We start from the raw sequence: 22,208 nt of genomic DNA on the forward strand, positions 1-22,208 counted from the left end.
TTCTCCACGGGGCTGTGTAGCCTTGCCTTGCGCCAAGGAATGCCATGCGGCAGGAAGCCCACAATCGGAACTTGCCGTCAAAATTTCCCGGAGCAGAGGCAGAGCTCATAGCGGAGTGTGTGGGCAGCCCAAGAACCACCGCCGGGGAGTCGCAACCGTGATAGTTGAAGCTGCCGTCCCACACCTCATTCCCAGCGCAGCAGCAGCCATTGATTCTACCTGTCGCCAGCGCCACCCTTGATATCACGCCCTCCAACAACCTGCGACGACGAGCGAGCAATAGGTTGTCGATCAACCCCGCGCCGCCAACCATCCTTCCCCCACGAAAGACAAACCGAGCGACGACGACAGAGGAAAGAAGAGAGAAACCATGTTGTACGAGACAATCGGCATTGTATGTCCCCCCTCGCCGAGCCCTCTTTCAAACGAAACAAAACCAGCAAACCACCCGATTTCTAACAAAAAGCTCCTTCTTGTTTTTCCAGGTCCGCTCCGGGCACCTCCCCGAAGTAAAAGAGCTGGTCCTCACGGCCGGCAAGATCATCCTCCAGCAGGGGGGTGTCATCCGCGACATCCGTAACTGGGGCACCTTCTCCCTCCCCCAGGCCATCTCCCGCGGCCAGCAGCGCCACACAAAGGGCCACTACTTCATCATGCGCTACGACTGCGGCATCAAGGCCAACGAGCAGGTCCGCAAGACGCTCGCCCTCGACGTGCGCGTCATCCGGTCCGCCAACGTCAAGCTCGGCAACGGCAAGCTCGAGACGCTGAGCAAGTTTGGCGAGATTCGGTGGGATAAGCTGGAGGGGGAAGTGTAAGAGATGCGGTAGCGGAAAAGAAAAAGAAAAAAAAGAAAGAAAGAAAAACGAAAAATAGAAACGGGATACCCAGGGATAAACAATGAACGTGAGGGGCTTACAAGGGAAAGGAGGCGATTTCAGAGATAAGAGTTTCTGTATGATATGTATTGTATATGGATTGGCAAGGGAAATATGGAAGAAGAGGCTACCATTTCCAAGGATATGACATGGCCATGCTGAAGTCTTGCAGGTGAGCATCTATGCATCACGGTTTCTAACAGAGGACGTCCGGAACTTTAAGAGCAGCAGGCAGTTGCGGCATCTCAAACCAGAGGGGCGCCAGTATTCGGCTACTAAAGATGACGAGTTGACATTTTGCATACTATTTTCGCAGGACTCGGTCTTGTTGCAGAGGCATATGCTGTAGTAGACCAGCCTCCAGAATAAGCCTTGTACCCAACAAGTAGCCCATTAAACACGCAGAACGCTTCTTTTGGTTTAGTCTATTGTGGTGCTTCATGCTTTCCCCTTTACCAGCCTGCAGATATAACGCCATGACAAATGCTTCAGCCCGTGTACCCATCCCAGAAGCACCACGCCCTATGCAAATCCCCCGTATGCCCGCCCCTCCGGTTCCGCATGAGGAATACGACCCTCCATGGCAAGTCCTGGTACGAACCCTCCAAACCCAGTGACAGTATTTGAACAAGCGCCTTCTCTACTCGTCCACGTCCATGTCGTCCTTGGCCTTGGGAGCCACAATCCCCTTCTCCCGGCACCAGACCACAAAGTCGTCGATGATGCCTGGCCAAGCTTGCTCCTCGGACCAGAAACCAAGGGACTCATCCTCGAGCGTCTTGTTGACGAACACCAATGTCTGGTTCCACAAGTCCTTGCTCACGGTGCGTGTCCACTTTCCTTCTTCGGCCGCGTCGGGATTTGGTGGCGGAACGTAAAACTTCTCCTGCAGGTACTCTGACCACGACTCCAACCAGTTGACATTGGCAGTCTTCCACTCGTGCCCAATGCCGGCGTCGAAAAGCATCTCCCACATAGCGCAAGCCGTGTCCATGGCCATGGCCTTGTTAGTTTTCCCAACAACAAAGGCGTACTGGTACAGCTTCTTGTAATAGGCTGGGTCGTGGGAGACCTGCTTCATCCGAGATTGGACATAGCGTTTTTGGGTTGCCAGGTCGGGTTTGACGCTGGCGTCGAGAGTTTGGATGACCTCGCTCCAGCCCTCCACAAAGCCTTCCTTGGTGATTTCTCCAATGGTCGTGGCCTTGACGATTTCACACACCACAAGCAGGCTGTAATCGGCAGGGTTGGCGCCCACAGCCTCGAGGTAGCGCATGGATGAATCTGCCCCCAGGGCCGGGTCCCCGCTATCGTGGTTGTCATTCTTGTCCTCGTCTAGTTTGGATGTCAGAATTGACCTGGGGGGTTCCCTTGCCGAGCATAAACTTACCAGTCTCGAAATTATCAAAGATGGCTTCTAACTGCTTCTTTCGCGCGTCTGCCTCCTGCTGCTTCGCACTCGAAGCTCCATCATGGGCAGAAAAGTATCTAGAGCAGAAAGATTCGAGGTCAGCGGTTCTATTCAAGAGTGCATGTGCGGACTGCGCTGCATAAACAAAACGAACTTGAGTGGCGACCTGTCTTTCGACTTGGACTTTGCCCCCTTGGCCGACAGATCGGGGGCGGCCTTCTTGGTGGCAGACTTTGACTTTTTCGGTGCCTTGGGCATGATGATGTCTGGAGGCTTGATGGTGGTGTTGGGTGGGGCTTCTCTAATGGAGAGCTGTGGTGCAGGTTTTGGATTGGAATCAATAGTAGGGACCGGGAGAGAATGCAGTGATGAGTCGCCGCTGTCAGTCTCGGTCGCTCCCTCACTAGGCGGCGCCTTTGGTGGAGGTTGCCCTGGTCGTTTGTGAAAGCACGAGGCAAACAGGGTGCGGAGCACACTGCGCCCGCTGTTGCCTTCGTGCCTGCGGCTAGTGCCCATTGTGAGGAAGAATCAGGTCCTAGGAATTGGATGGGCAGGTGCAAGAACTTGTTTTTTGCATTCGATGCTTGATTTGCTCAAATGCCCGGATGCTCAGATGCTCAACTGCTCAGAGCGTCTCCCAAGATCAGACTGAGGTGGGTTCCACTGGAAACCTTCAATAAGCCAGAGGGCAACGCCCTCATAATGGCTTGAATGCGCCAAAAGTCAAAGTAATGCCGACGGTCAAGCGTCGCAAAGGAGAAGAATGAAAAAAGAAACGAGAAGAGAAGTGTCCCCAAAAGAAAAACAGCCGGGAAAAAGGAACAGTTGCACAAATGAAAGTGGGATGGCAAGTGTTTTGTCTAGTTGCGAGAGCTTATATGAGACATGGTGTCGCAATGCCGATCTCTTCTTCCAGAACACTTCCACGGCCGGCCACCCCCCCTAAACCCAGCGTTTGGCCGTCTATCTCGTGGAGAGTGGAGGCCGGACGAGCCTCCTTATCCATCGCCAACCCGACGACATGACCATTTTCCCGTCTCCGGGATGGGAGCCGCTTCAAGCAGGGAACCCAGCGGGGGTGGGGGGGGGGGGACCGCCATGGCAAGGGCAACCAACTTGGACAGTGCCGGCGCGGTGACAAAGTGCAAGGGGAACAGCAGGAGACTAATACGAATATGCGTAAATGGAAATGAAACTGACCTGTTCACAGCGGCATTGAGATCGTAGTTGGAATTCTTCAGGTACTGTCGCATTCATCCAGGTGTCAGCGCGCGGGTCATGCGGGAGCAAGGATAGAGGTCCATAATAGTTGATATCGGCCCGAAAGAAGGGGGTCTTTTCGGCCATACGGTATGACGGGACGAGAAAGAGAGAGAGAGGGAGGGAGGGATGGAAGAGAGAGAGTTAAACCCACCAGCTGCGCATTTTCACGAGACGCATTTGTGGCCTCGACAAACTGCGATGCCAGGCGCCGCTGTGTGGTTGTGGACGGCATGGCTGCTGGCACAGAACCCAAATAATAAAGCCCAGTCCGCGGCCGTAAGACGGTGACTGACTGTCTGTCGGATGTTGCCCTGCACGCTCGACGTCCTCCAAGGTCTTGTCCAACACGAGGGCAGGACAAGAAGCAATCCGCACGGTATCGCACAGGCGGCAGTAGCCCAGGTCTCTTCGCAAACGGGAGGGGTTGGCTGGGAATGGCTGGATGGATGGATGGCACGGCGGCGTCCGTTATCGTTACTGGGGCGGATAGAGCAGTGGGAAGTCAAAAAACAAGCCCTAGATGTCGACTGCCGAGGCGATCAAGTCGTGTCTTTTTTCGTTCGGTGCAGGCAGAAGAGGGGAAGACTGGTGGTCGGATTCGGTCGCCAAGCGAAAGGGGGGGATGTCGAAAAGGGCCTAAACGCCTGTTCGGGTCTGAGATCCGAATCGCGGGGTAGTAGACAGCGACAGAGAGGTGTATTCGCTTGTGGCGGACAGGGCAGTACGGAGGTGTCGAAGCAACAGTTGGGGAGGGGCACTGCTATATAAACCTACTGAGGTGGCTCACACGGCGAGAAAGAAATGGATGGGATGGATGGATGGATGGATGGGTGTTGAGCTTTCAAAAAGCGTCAGACCGGAATGCGGCGCCTTGGGCTGGCAAGGCTGAAAAATGGACGTCATGGCGGGGACCCCTTCAGGTTCCGTCCCGTCCCTTGAGCTCGGGGTGTGGATCTGAGGTAAGGCATCGACCATCGCTAAGCAGCTATCGCTATCGCCGCCGTATGGCGGGAATCTTGGCGTCCGTCCGGGGGGGCTGTTTCTGGTAGGCCCATTCACCGCATCTCGGGCAGACCACTAGCGCAGCTGTCACGGTGCCCGGCGTGGAGCTGCCGATGCATTTTACTGTGACATTTACGGCCTTGGTGGCATAGTCTCGGCCGATATATTTCATCTTTTTTGCCGTGAGCATTATTAAGAACGAAACATCTACCTGGTTCTGGTCAATCTCGTCTGTGTCAGTGCAAGTGTGAGAATGATTTGATAAGTAAAGGGGTATCGCAACACTGGGCGGCGTCCCTGCCAAAAAACAAAAAAAGCAAAAAAAAGCAAAACAGAGGTATTCATATATACAGCCTTCCGTTCATCCCAAGTCGACATAAAATGAACTCCGCCCATGAATGATGTGAACAGCGCCAGAAACGACGAAAGCAAAACCGCCGCTTCAGCCAACACTGCACCTAGTCTATACTTTCATGCCCAATCCTCGCTGGCTTTCATGCTCTCAGTCTCAAGTGTTGATCCTGCTGCCCGTCACAGAACTCCTCCAATCGTTGTAGCTTGGCGTGTTGTGCCTACGTCTTCCGTACCCTTATCACGGTTGGCCTGGGACAGCCAAGTAAATCCAATCGAGCCAATCGTGTTGTGGCTGCTCTCCCTCCGAGCATCGCTGTCCGATACAACATTCAGATCTGGTGGTATCTGAAGCGTCTTCGGACTCACTAGCCTCTCGCCGCGCCTTTCACCACGCATCGCCCGACTCCGCTGGAGCGAGCGCATGTCTCGGCAAGCCCTCTAATCGCCGAGTGGCATGCCCTCAAGTTCATCAATAAGCCGGCGCCAGTTGTCTGCCAGCATCTCCGAGTACTTGACGCGCTCCTGAGCCCAATCTTGGTTCCACCGCGAGACGTTGTACTGGGTTTGCTGGAAAAAGAGCAACTCGTCGCGGATGCATTCCTTCACAAAAACGGACCGATTGTGCTGGTTGACGATCGACTCCTTGTCCTAGAGTGGCCCTTTGGTTAGTTCCCAAGTTCTGGGTCTTCCACTGCAAGCGAACCTCGAACGAACCTTGATGATGGCTTCCACCACCTTTTCCATCTCGCCCGGCTTGACCATCCCTTCTGGCTTGGTGCGCAGAGCAGCAAGCCGTGTCTCGTTTGTGGCAATGCGGCGCTCCAGCTGAGGGATATTGTCCTTGTCGAGTCTTTCCCTACGATCAAAAAGATCTCGCAAACTGACCAGCGCGTCTCTCTGGCGCTTGAGGTCCTCCAACACACCTTCGTCCCACGCACGAGCTTCGTCCTCCAGCAAACCCTGGGCCGTGCGCAGATGACGACTCATTGCTTGGAGGCCGTCATTCAGCAGGGGAATTTCGTTGGTGTCGGTGGCATATGTGTCGGCACTGGCCTCGGTCAAGGACGTGAGGGTCAGCGCAACCCGGGCATGGTCAGCGGCGACGCCCTCAGAGCGCTTGACAAGCCGGTCCATGATGTTGCAAACCGTAATGTATAATTCAGCGCTCCGTTTTACGCCAGCACGAGTGCGACTAAAGAGTTCCTCCAGCGTCTGTGGGAGGGAATCTTCGAGCCCTGGAGGCAAAGCGCGGCCGGCAAACTCATCCTGTATGGAGATCGTAGCTTGCTTCCGCCAAACCGACAGTTCCTGGTGCTCCTTGGGTCAGCTTCGACATCAGTCACAAAGAAGGCCGGGATGTTACTCACGGTGGGGACGGTTAAGAACATGATGACCATCTGCTCCTGGCTCAGGACTGGATGCCGAACAAGCGCGTTGAGGAACCTAGCCAGACCGCGGCGTCTCTTCTCAATAAAGGCCCCGTCGTTGGACAGATGGTTTCCGTTGACTACATCCTATTAGCATCCTTCGCTGTCGCAATCACAAAATGATCACGGTGTTCGCACCTGCAACCCGCTTCGGAGGTAAAAGCGGCAGCACTCGGAAGGGATATCGCTTGTGCAGACAGTCCAACAACCACACAAAATCGCTATACCGTCGAATCACCTTGCTGGTTCGTCTTGTGCTGGATACCTCGTAGTTGTGGTGCTGAAACAGAAACATGCCCTCCTTCTCGGGCATCAAGGTAACCAGTATGTTTTCTTCCACAGCTGAGCCTGCTCGCCCGCCTCCAATGGTCCTGCTAGGAGTCGGGCCCACGGGCTGAACAATCGCAGGCTCACGCGCCCCTTCGTTGACGGCAAAGGGAACAGTGGGAATGGCACCCTGACTGCTGAAACCACCGGCCGATGACGGGTTCCCATCAAAAAATCCCCAGGTGCCTGCCGACTCTCCTACTGGTCCCGAAGCGGACGGAGGTGCACTGGTGGTGAAGGTAGACGTTGTGCGGCCCGGCATCGTAGCCTGTGGGCTCGTGCTGAACAAGCCGCTCCCGTTCTCAACGGGTGCCGTACCGGGGACATCGCTGCCGTTGGATCGCGGGGGTTCGGGGGCGTGGTTATGGTTCTTGTGCACGTCGGGCGTGTTCCACGGATCTTCTGGGTAGTCCATGGACGCCTTCCTAATGGTGCGATGCTGGCGGGGCGAAGGAAGCGGCTTGTGGGCCGACGCAGGAGGAGGTGGTGACACTGGTCGCTGAGGCGGTTTGGCACCCAGTTCGGCAAGATGGGGCAGGGCTGGTGTGGTGTCGACGAGGCCGTGGAGCTTGGGCTGGGGTAGACCTGGGGAGTTGACGCAACAAGGTTAGCTTGGATAAGCGCAAGGATGCAGCGGGAGGGAAATCAATCGAGGTGGTTGACAGCTCGTGGGATGCTGGCGATAAGATAAGGTGATGCAACAGGCGAAGAGACACTGTAGTGGAAAGCCGAAAGACAACAATGATGTGGAGAGGCGGGGCAACCCATCACTCACTTCGGCGGCGCTCATCCACACCATCCAGGCTAACCGTCTCGCCTTCCTGGGCCAGACCAATCAAGGCCAGCAGAACATTGAACTCGCCCCGTTCCAGCGAGATGCCCTCGCTGCCGCCGCCGGGAGGAACCACAATCCCCATTATGCGTGCCTGGGCATCTGCACCTAGCTTAGCAGCCGCTAATGTTCTCGCGACGCCACCAGACGTGATGCGGCCTCCGCTGCCATCCTCGCGGGACACGGCGTCGAACACCTCGACGTAGCTGTCGGGCACATCCGACGAAGCCAGCAGGTTGCGGATCAGATCGGCACGAGTGTGGTGCTTGCGGGGCGTCGGCAGGTCCCACGGCGACGAGTCCGACCCAGCATCATCGTCTGCGAAGAGAGCCGTTGATGTTGATTTAGTCATGGGCGACTCGTCCTCAAAGAGCGATGATTTGCTGTTTGCGACATGGCTGGGCCCGGTGCCTGACGAGGCAGCTTCTGGCAGAGAGCTTCCAAAAAGAGACATGGCAACAAGGACAATGGGGTAGATAGGTAGGTATCAGATTGAAAAGCAGGTTGAAGAGAAGGCAAGACTATGTGCGACGTGATTGATGGCCAGAGACCAATGGTGATTCCTGAAAGCAGCTGTCGCGATGCGCTGCAAATATCATAAATGCATTGGATAGAAAGGTCCTTGGAGTGCCAGCGATGTTGCAACGATGCTAAATGGGGTGTTTTGTTTCTTCACGATGGCGAGGGATGTTGGAGATGTTGGAGGACTCGATGTTTCCTGGACGGGGGCGCTGGCGGCTGGACCGACTGTGACGAAACCAGTTCCTGCTGCTGCTGCTGCTGCTGCTGCTGCACACGGAGCGTGGCCGGACAGGGATAGCTTGTGCTTGACTTGTGCTTAGCCTTGGGAGAAACCGTTGCAGACTACGCCACAAACTGGCGCATCAGCCACATGGAACAGCCCAGCATGGAAATCAACATTAAAGGCACTTGCGTAGAATAAATGCTTCACAACACGGGCATCATACAGTACATTTTTGTCATTATAAAATACACCGCCCCAATTGGCCCTGGTTTGGATTCTAAAAGAGCCTCTCCTCGCTCGCGTCGGCCGACTTCTTCGACTTCTTGCCCACAAGAGCCTTCTCCCCAGGCACCTTGAAGTACAAACTGGGCGACTCGCCGGTCTTCAACGTGTGGCTCAGGTACCCTCTGTGTGCAGGATCCCGGTAATACTCGATATCCCATCTGCTCGTCGGGTCTGGCAACCGGTAAAAGTGCTTTCTGCTCGTCCTCGCCTGCTGCAACACACTTTCGACATGCTCGGGTCCGACCGGAAGGGGCTTGTCGGTGTGGACGCTCTTTCCGGCAACCAGGTTCTTGATGGCCGCCTTTGTGTAGTATCTCGTCGTGATCTTGCCGCCAGCGGCCTCGACAGCCAGGATGGCAGAGGCCGATGCTCGGGAGACGACAATGTCGATCGGTGTCCTGATCTCGTTCTTTCCACGGGCGAGAAGCTTGATCCCATCCTTGATTCCAACCAGTCCAGACCTCACAAGTTCGCGGGGGGTAATCGTCTTGGTGGGATCCAGGCGGCCAGCGTCGATCCAGCATTGCAGTCGGTCGAGGTTAAGTTCGGCCATTACCGGCGCGCGACTGAAGCATGGTATGTTAGCCCAGTGCCTCCAGATGTTGCAGAGATACCTACTGGTTGACAAAGCCCTTCTGACCATGCTTGAAGATGAGGGGAGTCTGACCACCCTGAAACCACGGGTTGACCTTGTTGCGGGCCTTTGTACCCTTCATACCACGACCGGCCGTCTTGCCATAGCCGGACGAGGCACCACGACCTCTGCGGATGCGCTTGTGGTAGGCACCCTTGTTGTCAGAGAGGCTGGCGAGAATCGAGGCGCTCCTGGTCTGCACAGACAGCGCGGCGAAGAGGGAGACGAGAGATGGCTGCTTTGGCGCCACCTCGAGGGCCCTTCTGCAGCATTGCGCCGCCTGCGCAAACGGTAATCTGGGGGGCATCGCGGCGGTGGGCTGTCGTGATCGCTCTGCGCTCTCTCAAAAATTGGTCGGCGGTTTCCAATTCGAAATATCCCGGCATCCAAGCCCCTCCACGCCATTGGCTGCAGCCACCCCACCTTCCACCGCTGGCAGCTTGAAAGCCTGGCAGCAGCTGGCAAGTACTTTACCGACAGCTGTGTTGGGGTGACTTCGAAGGTATCGACTTCACACTCCTTTGAGAACACTTTGTAATTCTGCAATAGACACATTCAGACAGGGAGGCCTGTTTGCAGCCGAGTGTCAATATCATTACTTTCTATCTCTTTACACTTCCCGGCCCCTTCCCCAACTTGTACTTGTCTTCCACCGCCTTGCTATACGGCAAGGTTGTATTTCCAATCCTTCCATCTCGCCCCGTGCTGCTTCCTCTCACGCACTTTCCATCCCCCCAAGCAACTTCCCTCGCAGCTCTCCAAATGGCAGTGATGTTTCTCGCCATCTCCCACGTAAAAAACAGCCTGCAATGCGCCGCCTGATACCTCATCTGCAGCGGCACCTCCTTGTCCCCAATAACCTCCCCCTTCTCGAGATCATACGGGAACATGTTCCCCAGATTGTACCCCACGTTCGCCCCGCCAGTGTCTCTCGCCGCAGTCGGGAGACCGACCGGAATCCGGAGAGGCGGCTTTCCGTTGACCGGAAGCTTGACTCCAGGAGGCAGAGGGGTGGAGGCGTTTCTCGGGTCGGGACTGACGAAGTCTTGGAAGCTGTACACCGGTCCGCCTTTGACTTGACCGATGGCCTGCATGGGCTGGTTCAGAGGACGGCCGCCGAGGGCGATGGTTTTGACGCCGTGGATGTGTGCGAGGATCGAGGTGAAGATGGCGCAGGCAGATGCGCACTCGCCGTCTGTGACGATGACCATGTCCTCGGGACGGAAGGGCGGCGCAGGGGAGACGGGTGGGAAGGGAAAGGACTCAAACGCGTTGATGGTTACGTTGATAAGAGAGTGGTTGGTGAAGCTGTTACCTTTTGAGTCGACAACCGGGCCGAAGAACTCTTGGAAGGAGGACCATCGAGTGCCATTGGGCGTCAGGTATAGGTTCAAGAGGCTGCGGAGAGGTGCGGTGAGTGCAGTATTATTGGACTGAAGCTTTTCGAGCTCGGTCCCTATCCACTGGAGTTGAGGGTGGGCTCGAACTTGATGCAAGAGGGGCCAGTTGTATGGCGCGGCTGGGTTGGAGACAGGAAAGAGATGAAGGTAGACGATGGTAATGTAGTCGGTGAGCCCACCGCCATTTCCCTGCAGGTCCAGAATGAGCTTTGTACGATTCGAAGCTCTGGCTGCCGTGATAAAGTCTTTGGTAGCGTTATTGACCCTTGCAGGGAAGGAGAGCAAGGCCAAAGGGTCGTAAGGGCTCTGCGTTTCCACAAAGCTGTTGAGGGCAAGCACTGCAGTATCCTCAAAAGCAACTTCTGGCAGCAAGAATGTCCGCAACGACTCGCTTGGTGTTGTGCTGAAGGGGGTCGGAAACCCATTACGGGGAGCAGTCCAATTCTTGTCCGCCCAGTCGTAGGCTATCTGCGCCCAAGTGCTGGGAGTCGTCCCATTCCCCTGGCCGTAGGCGTTGTATAAACTTGTTCCAGAATCGATATCGGAGAAATTTGCGCGCACATGAGCTGTGTTGTCAAAGCGAAGAACGGTGTCATTCTGGAGCTTTACATTTGTGGCATCTTCAAGACCGAGAATGTAGATATCATTGTTCTCTATGTGGTTCAAATTGGCGTCTTTGGAAACACTTGGGAACAAAGTGTTGAACCGAGCATCCGGATCGTGGCTGCCACTGCTTTGGATGGATGATTTGAGGAAGAAGTCGATAGCGGGGACGCCGTTGATAGATACGACTGGAGAAGGAGTATACCCATCACCGGTGTGCTTGATGTCGTCTCCAGACAAGGAATACTGTTAGCAACTGTCTGTTTATCAAAACTCGGGATATAAAACAGAAATCCATTACCACGGAGATATATGCTTGGTAGTTCGAGACCATCCTGAGATATCGAAACGAACTGGACAGATCTCTCAAACGTAAACAACTCCAACAGCAATGACCTGGCGCTAAAGTGGCCATCCCTAACACGGGTGCTAAGGAGAGTATGCAGATCCGCTAAAAAGTCGAACATGTTGGAATATATTTGCTTTTTACCTTGAAGATTTGCCGAGATGTCCTTGAGTCCTTGAGTCAAGTCAACAGCCTCGGATAGATAGCCCTACAACATGTTTTTTCAGCATAAATTACTTCCAGTAGCATCCCAGAAGTTCCTAGGATTCCCTAATGTTGGGCACAACGTCGAAATGCATTTTTGTTTCTCACCTTGGGGGGATTACGCAAGTAGTCCACTGTGCTTTGCCATTCGACGAGAGGAGCAAGATAGTCAACATGGCTCTTTGCCACATCTGCATAAAGAGGGATAGATTTAAGGCACGCAAAGGCAAGAGATGGCCGTATAGGAGAAGGCGGGACGGGTGGTTGAAGCAGTCGGAAAACCCCGTCTAGGTTTTTAGGAACTAAGGCCAAGTACCCAGTGTCAATGATACATTCAACTGTATTGAGACAAGGTGGAAAATATGGCACTGACCGATATCATTGTCTATCATCCACTTTGCGACATTTTCCTGGATCTCTTTGCATGGCTCCTTTACACCTGTCCATCCGCGAGAGACTTGCGCGTTGTGGACATCGAGGGGGTGGGCGGAGGCTTGGAACGGAAAGACAACCAGCGAGGCAACCGATGCCACTCCAAGACAAGTGAACTTCATGGCGCAATGTCAACAAGGGTAAGTAACAGCCGGATATGTTTCAAGAGTTGCTGGCAGATATGCTTGGGGCTCTTTTATGTTGATTCTCATTGTTACACAAACCTCTACTCAGCCAACTGCGGTCGTGCGATCTACAGAGAACCACATAACACGAGGATGGGTCGACAACAAGCGAAATCCTTCGACACGTCATGGCGTGTTGTTGGTAGTTAATTCCTACAGCACAGCCACATGCTTACCGGTTATATTCACCTAGGCGTTCTTGACTTCGGGCTGGATTGCCGAGTACCACCTTGGCGGCAGGAGTCTTGGTTTCTCACCACGAACACACTTGAACAGGTAGGTAGATGTCTACATAATTGGGCATTAGATACTTGATGCTCTCTAATCAGCCAAGGCATCTATACAAAAGAAGGTGTTATCCGACAGCAGCTGATGACATGGCTGATTTTCTCCCAGTAGTCCACCTCCCCCTCAGCCAAATCATCCTGCGCCCAGACAGCTTGCAGAAGCAGCTTAACGTGATTGAACGACCTCGACGATTCCTCCTTTTCCGCCCTTGCGATGAGGTCAAGAATCACTGCTCTGTATTCGTCGTTTCTTGCCTCGCATCCGAGGATAAAGACGGGGAACTGTCTATCACAAGACTTAAGTTTGGGCAAAATTGAAAAGGCTTGGGCAATGTGCTTTTCAGTTCTGAAGGACTGATTGATTAGGTTGTTGGACGCTCGATTGAGATATATAAGGAGTGCCAGTCGGTAGAGTTCCAGGAGTAGCAGTGAGTCCCTTTCTTCTGGACTGGAAACAGTTGTCCCTGGAGTGGATAGGGGAAGACTACGAATTCTCCAATCAAGAATCTGGAGAAAGTTTTTGTAGTCTTCCGTCTCTTTGGACGACTTCTTCCCGTTGAATGCAGTCGCAGGGCGTGCCGAAAATGCATCACAGACTTCAGATAGAAGCTTGATGAGACCTGTAGCCAAAGACTGAACATTGAAGGGCTGTGGTGTGCTGTTAGAGTATGTGGCTACATCGTGAAAATATCATCCTGATCTTACCTTGGTCAAAAATCTTTGCGATCCTGTGCTTGCAGCAGTCTGTTTCTGCCAGTGTTGAAGACTGAAACGCGCCAGCACATCATGGTAGTATACCCAGTCAAGAATCATAGCCAGGTCTGTGTTTCCTTCTATCTTATCCAATCCGACAGTGTGGATGACCTTCTTAGCGTTCTCCAGGTAAATGATCCATTCACCCGAAGTGCAAGAGGACTTGTGCGCCTCAAAAGAACACAAGAGCATTCCTGCAGCCACATGTTGGATTGCGTCGGTTGCACCAATAGGAGTGATGGACGATGCAGCCCCCAATGCCTGAAGTGCCGTGATTTTGAGCTCAAACGCTTGTGAATGGACATCATCCCGATGTAAGGCGGAAAACGCAAGAAGGCACTGGAGAACTGCGGTAGCTGATGCCGAAGTATTTGCCAAGGCAATCCGAATGAGGGCGTTCCCCAGCTCGAAGCTGTCGTGGCCAAATATTGCCAGCGACTTTGAGGCCGACTTTTGAAAATGCTGAAGGAGGTCTTCGTCTTGAGCCTTGATTACAGATGGATTCCATGCGAGGGGTGGCTCAAGGGTTGGCTGAGAATGCCCTTTTCCCACAGAGGCGTTCAGGTAGTAGTGCAGTTCAAGATCTTTCTGGGAAACATGAACGATCCTTGTAGTTTGAGAATTCTTGTGTGCTTGCTTCCTCGTGCCGGTTGAAGACCGTGACCGCGGTGTTGGAGACTGACCCACCATGGCTCGTCTTTTGTCGCCTAGACGGGGCCATGATAGCTGAATGGTGCGGTCGGATTTGGGAAAGACACATCGTTGTAGTTGGCACTCCGATTGTGCGCCTGGAGTGGAACTGACAACTTCTGGAAAGTCGTCGTGTTGCATGTCAGCTCTCGATGTTGCTCCTTCTGCAAACACGCGGACCAGACTTCTGGGCTCACCTGTAACACCATCTTGCCCACCACCGATCGCTATCCTTGCCGTTGAAAACGCCATCTCGGTCTTGAGTGCCATGTCAAACAAGTAATAAGGTGTTGGCTCAGTCTGTCGGACGTGAGTGGTGAGCCGGGGATAAATCATCTCTCACAAATCAAGTGGGTCGATGGCTTATAAATCAATACACACCACCAACACCAACATTGTTGTTGAAGCCAGAGGACAGTAGCATTTTCTCTTTGTGGTTAGACTATCTTTGAGGTGTGGCTATGGTTTGTTGGAAGCTGTTTACCTGCTTGCTTCTGTTCGTTTCATTGCGAGCTTGAATACCTGATAACCAATTATCATCAAGCCCACCAGTACACAATCCTTCTCCATTGGCACAGTCGGGAAACTGCATGCTTATGAGATCCGAACGGTTCAATCAGCCACTGATAGGGACGACGCGCACAGAATCATGTACACCATCACTTCAGCTCCTCTCCCCACTTTGATGTCTTTGCCACAAACTCCTCCCAAGTCGTCAACTTGTCCTCCAGAAGCGCATGTGTCTCGTCAAGACTTTCTCCACCATAGTAGCCAAACTGCTCGAACAAATGCATGTTTTCCAGCATCTCTTGTGCGACAAAGTCGGGTGCACCCTGGTACTTGGTAAGAGCCTCGTAAAAAGCCTTGTCGGGTATCTGTTTGTAGCTTGCTGTCTTTCCCGCCTCGGGGAAGACCTTCTTGAAGCCCTCGACAATCTGGGCATTGGTAAGATAGCTGGTGGCACCAAGGAGACGCTTGCCGAGAACCTTGTCACGATTCAGTACAGCTGCCTTGATGAACTTCCCGGTGTCGGCGGCTGCGTCGAACAGGGGCTGAACAGCTTGGTCGGAAACAGGCAGGCTCAAGATCCAGGCATTATCGGCCTGCGGATCGCGGCGGAACATGCCACCAGGAAGGTTCGACATGTAGGCTCCTGCAAGAAAGAAGGTGGCTGGGAGGCCAACCTCACGGGCGTAATCCTCCACCAGAGCCTTGCTGTCAAAGTGGTACACATTCGGCAACTTTCCATTACTCACTACAAGAACATGGCCGGTTAGCTCAAGCTAGGTACCTTACACACGTGATTCAGAGAGGACAGTTTGGGAACTCACATTTCGTGATGTTGAGAAGCGAGCTCCAGATGAAATGCTGGACGCCAGTCTCTTTGGCAGCATCGACAAGGTTCTTTCCTTGCTGAATTTCCAGCTTCATGTCACACTTCTCCCAGTAGTTGGTGACTGCGTATACAGCCGAGGCCCCCTCCATGGCTTTGATCAAAGTGGACTTATCATTAAGGTCGGCCTGGCCAGATTAGCTTTTATGATACCTTACTGAGCGAAGATGAGAGCAGTTGGAAGAGACTTACAGCAACGACTACGGCACCTTTCTGCTGAAGCTTTTTGGCTGACTCCTTGGTTGTGTCGCGAGTGACGGCCCTAACACTCCAGCTTGACTTGAGTTTCGGATCTTGAAGAAAAATGTCTGCCACAGAGCCACCTTGGGTGCCAGTGGCACCAAAGACGGTGATGATGTTTTTGGTGGACATTTTGATAGATTGAAAAGCGTGTAGTTTTATTGATAACGGGCGAGAATAGGGATAAGACTGTAGCACTATATTGCCTGGAGAAGTACGATGCTTGGAAGAGGTGACCTCCTCTTATAGCCTTTGGACACCTCACTGCAGAACGCTGACTGCGCCGCACCCTTCTCTTGAACCGTATTAGATAATAGGTCTTGCTGACTGTATATCACTTTGTCTACCTAACTCCGTTCATGCATAAGGCATGGCACTCATGACCAACCTCTACGCTTAATAAGCGGCCATGCAATCAACTGTCGCTACCTGCAGCCAACACGCGGACAAAGGACCGTATGTCGCTTAGTATTTACTTACAAAGGATTGGTCACCATTTTCCATCAGACATTGAGGGGCGATCTAACTGAGACCAGAGTGGCTGGATTACTCACGGTTCCGTCGTTTCTTGCTGTATGAGCCCGAAGTGGAAGGACACAACCGGATGTAAAATATGAACGGGCAGGTACCACAGGTCTCGCCAGCCATTTGTTCTTATCCATGATCTGGAAGAAGTGGTCCAATGACTCTGACCTGTAGGTTTTGAGCGGTTCCGGGTGTTGTGGTAAGGCAAATGCTCATGGCTGGACCGTGGAAACTAGTGAGCCCAGTTGTCGACTCTTCGTGGTAATGACAAGGTAATGAGTAGGTAGTATTGAGTTTGACTTAAATAGGTTCTCTAAAGAAGGGGCTTAGTTAGTACTATAGCCAGTAAAAGGCCAGGACTATGTTAGATAGTTGACGAGCCGAGCTGTTTACTGTGAGCTTCTTGAGATTGATCGACATGGACTGCACTTCTTGGCTCACAGTCGGAAGTCATTCTCCGTCAGCTATTGTATCGGCCAGCCCCACAAACTCCACCATAATCGCGAACTGCAAACGCGAGGCCGATGACCTCAAGGAGAGGAAAATATATGTACCAGGTGGTGATGAGAGGCAAACCGACCTCTTTCTAATAGTACCTCTTCTTCTGCTATCATTTCCAACATGTCCGGAAATAGCACCACCATTCCCACCCGTCCCTTGGGCCCTGGTGGCCCAGAGATTCCAATTCTAGGGTTAGGGTTGATGGGCCTGAGTTGTAAGTCACCTCACCCCCTGTTTACCCCTGAACTGTGTGAATTGACTTGAGCTGTGATGCAGCATTCTATGGAACCCCCCCTTCTGACGATGAGCGTCTCGCTTTTCTCGACCGCGCTCATGCGATCGGATGTACACACTGGGACTCGGCCGCTCTGTATGGAGACAGCGAGGTCCTGCTTGGGAAATGGTTTGAAAAGACTGGGAAGAGAAAAGACGTAAGTGTTGTTGTCTCAACAGCCTTGATTAATCCAGACTCATCAGCTTATCACGAGAAATAGATTTTCCTAGCCACCAAGTTCGGCAATAGAGTGCTGCCGGATGGCACGAGAGAATTCTGCAATGAGCCCGAGTACATCAGGGAAGCAGTGAAGGCGAGCTTGAGAAAGTTGAAGACAGACTACATCGATCTGCTGTACTGGTATGGCCCCTTTAGCACATTGAACTTCCCAATCTAACAAATGAACAGCCACCGCATCAGCGGCAAAACCCCGATCGAAGATGTCATTGAGACCATGAAGGAATTTGTCGAGTATGCCCTCCTCCCAACTTCCAGCAGTCTCACAAGATGCTTGAAATGCTGACCAAGCTCCAAGATCTGGTCAAGTCCGCCACATTGGCCTCTCGGAATGCGGTGCCGACACACTCATCCGCGCAAGCAAGATTCATCCCATCAGGGCTTACCAGATCGAATATTCCCCTTTCACAAGAGATATTGAGTTCCCCGACCTCAACCTAGCCAAAACCTGCCGCGACCTCAAGATCCCCATCGTTGCCTACTCTCCGTTGGGCCGAGGCATGCTCACGGGTAAGTATTCCTCGGCGGACGACTTTGAGCAGGGCGACTTCCGCCGGGCAGTTCCTCGCTTCTCGGCCGAGAACTTCCCCAAGAACATGGAGTTGGTGGAGAAGATCAAACAGATTGCAGCCAAGAAGGGGTGTACGCCCGGTCAACTGACTCTGGCATGGATGATGAAGCAAGACCTCGTCTTCCCTATTCCGGGAACAAAGAAGATTGCATATCTGGAGGAGAATTGGGGAGCCAATTCAGTCTATGAGACGCTTACCAAGGAGGAGGAGATGGAGGTGAGAGCGGCGATCGATAAAGCTGAAGTGTATGGCACCAGATATCCTGCGGCGGCGATGGGTGCTTTGGTAAAGGACACGCCACCCCGTTCCTAGACCATGGCCTAGGGTAGCACAGCAACGCATGCTATATTCTTACCACAAAACTTGAGCTAATGTTGCATCATGAACCCTCCCAACGTTCAACGTCATGGCGTTACTCTTTGCTCTCAGCCACTCTATGTGGGTTGATTTGGAATCGAAAAGGCGGACTGGATCTTTCGATATTCATAATGAGCTGCCTATGTACAGCTCCATCCAATTTGCTTGTACGCAAGAGGGTTTTACCCATTTTGTTGCCATATCCATCACCACAGCCAATCAGAGGCACGATCGGATTTATAGCTCGCAACAAAGCCGAAGCCAGTGTGCAACTCCTTGATATGCACCCTCGACCTTTTTAGGATACATGTTTCTGAACGGCAAAAGCCGAGTATCCAAACCCGAGGGTGGACTTGGACAGGGACACGATAAGACGGAGTCGGATTGAATTCAGACCCGATGGCTTAAGCCCGTGTGTTTTTGCTTGCTTTGGCAGCAGGCCTTCCATCACAGTTAAATACACCCTCTAGCCACCTTCCACGGACTGCTTTTCTCTTCAAAGTGTCTGCAATTGAAGCATACGTACTAGTTGTCTACTCTATTTCTCTCTCTGAGCACTCATCCCTTCGAGAAACGAAGTACGCAACACTCTCAGCCAAGATGTCACTCCCCCAAACATACAAGCAAGCTGTCTTCCGGTCAGCCGGTGCACCCCTGACGATAGAAGAAGTGCCCCTTCGGCAACCCGGACCAAAAGAAGTCTTGGTCAAGGTGGAAGCCTGTGGAGTATGCTTCTCTGATATGTTTGCTCAAAACAACATCATGGGTGGCGGATTGTAAGGACTTTTCCCCTCTCAGACTGCAATCTGTTCAATATCGTTGGATGCTGACAGACTAATAGTCCCATTGTTCCCGGCCATGAGATCATTGGTCGGGTAGCAGCGGTAGGACCCAATGTCAGCACCTGGAAGGTTGGCGATAGGATCGGAAGCGGATGGCATGGTGGACACGATGGTTTGTCTGACCCATCACTTCACATAGCAGCAAGCAGCCAAGATTGCTGACCAACAATCAATTTGAAAGGCACCTGTCGGTCCTGCAAAAAGGGGTACCACCAAATGTGCGATAACCAGGTTGTCAACGGAGAAACCAAACAAGGAGGGTGTAAGTCCGTCCGTTACTGGCCGAGTCCGTGGGCAGTGAATCCAACGTACTGACAATGCCAGACGCCGAGTATGTCTTGCTGCGCTCCGAGGCGGGTGTCCCCATTCCCGAAACAGTGTCAGCCGCCAAGTACGCGCCTATTCTCTGCGCCGGCATGACCGTCTTCAACTCAATTCGGCACATGAACGTTGGTGTTGGCGAGACGGTGGCTGTCCAGGGGCTGGGCGGGCTCGGTCACCTAGCTATCCAATACGCCAACAAGTTCGGATATCGCGTGGTGGCCATTTCCAGGGGCGCTGACAAGGAGAGCTTTGCGCACGAGCTGGGGGCACATGAATACATCGACACGTCCAAAGTCGACGCCGGAGAAGGTTTGAAGAGGCTCGGGGGCGCCTCGCTGGTGGTGACTACAAGCCCCAGCGCGAATACAATGTCTGGGTTGATGCAGGGCTTGGGGCCGCTGGGCAAGCTGTTGATCCTGAGTGTGCCGGGCGATGTGAGCGTCAACACTGGAGTCATGGTAAGTGAACTGTTCTGCTTGCCTGGCAGGTTTGGTGTTGAACCAGTTGCTAATTCATGCCTGTCTACCTACTCAGCTGAGATATGGGTTGTCTGTTCAGGCGTGGCCGTGTGGCCATGCTATCGACTCGGAGGAGGCAATTGCCTTCACTCAGCTGCAAAACATCGACTGTCTCATTGAAGAATTCCCATTGGAGAGGGCCAACGACGCTTTCGGTGAGTTTTCCCTTGTCGCAGACACACAAGGGAACCGTGTCTTGTCATGATGGGTATCTAACGTTTGCCCAGATGCTATGCTAAGCGGGACGGTCAGGTTCCGAGCCGTAATTACGTTTTGAGTAGTAGAAGTCCAGTACGCCGGAGCGGGAGGACCGGCCGGTGATAAAATCACTTAATTGGAAGCGGAGGGCCCGGCATGAAGATGCAATGCAGTTTGTTGTTTTACCGGCCCGGTTTTTCCATCACTAATGAATGACTCGTGGCATAATCCTGTTGATGATCTGAAACAGCCATAATGGGACAGAAGCCGGATGACTACGGGAATATGCAGCCACATCAATGATAGTATACAGATCAGGGTTCACCAATGATCGCCAGGTCCCGCGTCCTTGGCCGTTGGATCGGTGGCCAACAAATGCCAGTAATAAATCTCTGAGTGCCTAGTTATCTCCGACAACAACAGCGAGCCACCGAGCATCTTAGAGGACAAACCTACGGATACCCCGCCGACCGATGACGTCAGTCAACTGATTTGCAGCAGGGTTGGGATGCCGACAGCCGAAAATTCGGCCGGCACCGCAATTCTTTGGTGTTTGTCTTCTTTGTAGATTGCTTCTGCAGCTGTAAATTTATTTATATATATATATATCGGTTAGAGATGAGCCATCTTTCATTGATAGCCCAAACTTCAGGCAGGGAGATCCAGGACTCGATCTTAAGTTCCACCCGGGCGGAAATCATCTGTCAGACAGGCGATGGTGGGGGCACAGGAACCAAAGCGAAATCGCGGGGTCGCCTTGTGACGGGACTGGGTGCAGGTGCTATGTGTATAATCGCATAATCCTGCTTTGTGCAGCCAGCGAGTGGCCAATGGCAAATGCCCGCGGGAGCTTTGGCCGCTTGCATGGGACAACTGCTCGTTGCTGTGCCTTGGGTTGGGCCGGTGTCAAAGCCCAGGAGTTGTTTCGTCACGGGCAGTGGAGGGGCCCAGATCTCACACATTAGGTTGTTTCCATATATAAGCACATGTGCGGTTGTTGTCAGTGTGTATTGTTATGGACGATATACTCTGTATGTTGGAGGAACGGCTCAATGTCTGTGAGAGCAGTGGGGGTCCTGAGGTGGACGAGATCATCCTCCTGATTGGTCCGCCGGGCCTGTCCCGGTTTGGGCCCGAGTCTCAGCGAACCAGGAGCAGGGGTGCCACCGTCACCGTCGAAAATACATCATAGTTTTCGACTGGTCATCATGGGCCTAGCACAACTGGGCTGCTCCCCTCCATCCTGTTCAAGTTTGGACAGCACATGGCTTTTTGATGCAATCCAATTCTATTCTTGTATTTTTCTACTAGTGTGCTACAACGTGCAATACCCAACTTTAATTCCTGCCTGCCACCCAGCCACCCTACCACCCTGCCTCCCTGCCTCCCTGCCTCCCTACCTACCTTACACTTCCCGTCTACCTACCAACTTCCAGGAAGTCCCATCACAGCATTCCACGAGGACCCCGCGCAGTGACGGATCCGTCCAACATCGACCCGTTCATGCTTTGAACCCTTCGATCGCCTCGTCCCACCGCTTGCGAATCACCACGCTACTCTATCGCCCCGTCCACCGTCCCCGTTGGCGTGCACGCGAACCCTAACACATACCCCTTCCCTTCCCTCGGCCGCCACTCCACGCCGCCCTCGAGAAAAGGACCTCATTGCTGTGCAAACACGCGCAGTTCTCCCAGACGAGGGAAAAACTCTTTGCCGTTGTCAACCTCTTAAGAGCAGCCCCAAGACATCCAGGCCGCCCTCCCTCCCTTTGGTTTCCAGCTGATCGGCTGTCTTATTGTCTTGCCTGCGGTGGTACCAGAACCCGTGTCCCAATTTGCGCCGAGCACAAAGCCAGAGACACCAAAGTCCACGCAGATGATAATAACGGGGCTGCTATGATTCAGTTGCAGGTACGTGCTCGTGCTGGTGCTGGTGCTCTCGGCCAGCAACGCTCCCCAACGGTCCCCCTTCCGCATCCGTCATGTCTCGCCCTTCCCTTCCACGTCCACGTCCACGCCCACTTCCACTTCCGCTTCCACTTCCCTGAACGGTCGACAGGAGGTATAGTGTGCCTCTCCTGCCCCGTCTGCCCCGTTTTCAACTCGGTATCATCCATGACGGCCGCTGTAGTTGCTGTTGCTGCTGTCTCTGCTGCTTCGACCGTCTCGA

General features: G+C 53.2%; 10 protein-coding genes across 10 annotated transcripts, besides 1 other annotated feature; 3 read left to right on the forward strand and 7 right to left on the reverse strand.

Annotated features, from left to right (window-relative positions):
* Positions 1-370: 370 nt before the first annotated feature.
* On the forward strand, positions 371-818 carry PODANS_7_390 (uncharacterized protein; the record flags this gene model as incomplete). Its single annotated transcript, XM_001905489.1, has 2 exons — positions 371-394; positions 486-818. 2 exons carry the CDS (start codon positions 371-373, stop codon positions 816-818), a joined length of 357 nt encoding a protein of 118 aa, XP_001905524.1.
* A 700-nt stretch (positions 819-1,518) lies between these two features.
* Positions 1,519-2,805, reverse strand: PODANS_7_380 (uncharacterized protein; the record flags this gene model as incomplete). Its single annotated transcript, XM_001905490.1, has 3 exons — positions 1,519-2,213; positions 2,269-2,366; positions 2,444-2,805. The coding sequence occupies 3 exons, from the start codon at positions 2,803-2,805 to the stop codon at positions 1,519-1,521; spliced, it is 1,155 nt and encodes a 384-aa protein (XP_001905525.1).
* Positions 2,806-3,163: 358 nt separating this feature from the next.
* Positions 3,164-3,295, reverse strand: PODANS_7_370 (uncharacterized protein; the record flags this gene model as incomplete). Its single annotated transcript, XM_001905491.1, has 1 exon — positions 3,164-3,295. The coding sequence occupies one exon, from the start codon at positions 3,293-3,295 to the stop codon at positions 3,164-3,166; it is 132 nt and encodes a 43-aa protein (XP_001905526.1).
* Positions 3,296-5,346: 2,051 nt separating this feature from the next.
* On the reverse strand, positions 5,347-7,948 carry PODANS_7_360 (uncharacterized protein; the record flags this gene model as incomplete). Its single annotated transcript, XM_001905492.1, has 5 exons — positions 5,347-5,556; positions 5,623-6,216; positions 6,276-6,415; positions 6,474-7,247; positions 7,438-7,948. 5 exons carry the CDS (start codon positions 7,946-7,948, stop codon positions 5,347-5,349), a joined length of 2,229 nt encoding a protein of 742 aa, XP_001905527.1.
* Positions 7,949-8,332: 384 nt separating this feature from the next.
* On the reverse strand, positions 8,333-9,465 carry PODANS_7_350 (uncharacterized protein; the record flags this gene model as incomplete). Its single annotated transcript, XM_001905493.1, has 3 exons — positions 8,333-8,621; positions 8,701-9,090; positions 9,143-9,465. 3 exons carry the CDS (start codon positions 9,463-9,465, stop codon positions 8,333-8,335), a joined length of 1,002 nt encoding a protein of 333 aa, XP_001905528.1.
* A 295-nt stretch (positions 9,466-9,760) lies between these two features.
* Positions 9,761-12,265, reverse strand: PODANS_7_340 (uncharacterized protein; the record flags this gene model as incomplete). Its single annotated transcript, XM_001905494.1, has 4 exons — positions 9,761-11,391; positions 11,463-11,715; positions 11,820-11,998; positions 12,085-12,265. The coding sequence occupies 4 exons, from the start codon at positions 12,263-12,265 to the stop codon at positions 9,761-9,763; spliced, it is 2,244 nt and encodes a 747-aa protein (XP_001905529.1).
* A 401-nt stretch (positions 12,266-12,666) lies between these two features.
* Positions 12,667-14,199, reverse strand: PODANS_7_330 (uncharacterized protein; the record flags this gene model as incomplete). The annotated part of the gene is made up of 2 exons (XM_001905495.1): positions 12,667-13,263; positions 13,321-14,199. 2 exons carry the CDS (start codon positions 14,197-14,199, stop codon positions 12,667-12,669), a joined length of 1,476 nt encoding a protein of 491 aa, XP_001905530.1.
* Positions 14,200-14,717: 518 nt separating this feature from the next.
* On the reverse strand, positions 14,718-15,823 carry PODANS_7_320 (uncharacterized protein; the record flags this gene model as incomplete). The annotated part of the gene is made up of 3 exons (XM_001905496.1): positions 14,718-15,313; positions 15,390-15,579; positions 15,644-15,823. 3 exons carry the CDS (start codon positions 15,821-15,823, stop codon positions 14,718-14,720), a joined length of 966 nt encoding a protein of 321 aa, XP_001905531.1.
* A 1,014-nt stretch (positions 15,824-16,837) lies between these two features.
* PODANS_7_310 (uncharacterized protein) lies at positions 16,838-18,112 on the forward strand (the record flags this gene model as incomplete). The annotated part of the gene is made up of 5 exons (XM_001905497.1): positions 16,838-16,942; positions 16,993-17,157; positions 17,212-17,351; positions 17,400-17,488; positions 17,520-18,112. The coding sequence occupies 5 exons, from the start codon at positions 16,838-16,840 to the stop codon at positions 18,110-18,112; spliced, it is 1,092 nt and encodes a 363-aa protein (XP_001905532.1).
* A 645-nt stretch (positions 18,113-18,757) lies between these two features.
* On the forward strand, positions 18,758-19,961 carry PODANS_7_300 (uncharacterized protein; the record flags this gene model as incomplete). The annotated part of the gene is made up of 4 exons (XM_001905498.1): positions 18,758-18,933; positions 18,999-19,111; positions 19,181-19,285; positions 19,324-19,961. The coding sequence occupies 4 exons, from the start codon at positions 18,758-18,760 to the stop codon at positions 19,959-19,961; spliced, it is 1,032 nt and encodes a 343-aa protein (XP_001905533.1).
* A 112-nt stretch (positions 19,962-20,073) lies between these two features.
* Positions 20,074-20,118: a sequence feature (Short protein (PODANS_7_290, CAP65776.1) was converted to a misc_feature.).
* The last annotated feature ends 2,090 nt before the right edge of the window (positions 20,119-22,208 follow it).

This window comes from Podospora anserina, chromosome 7 (assembly GCF_000226545.1).
Source record: "Podospora anserina S mat+ genomic DNA chromosome 7, supercontig 3".
Taxonomy (NCBI): Eukaryota; Fungi; Ascomycota; class Sordariomycetes; order Sordariales; family Podosporaceae; genus Podospora; species Podospora anserina.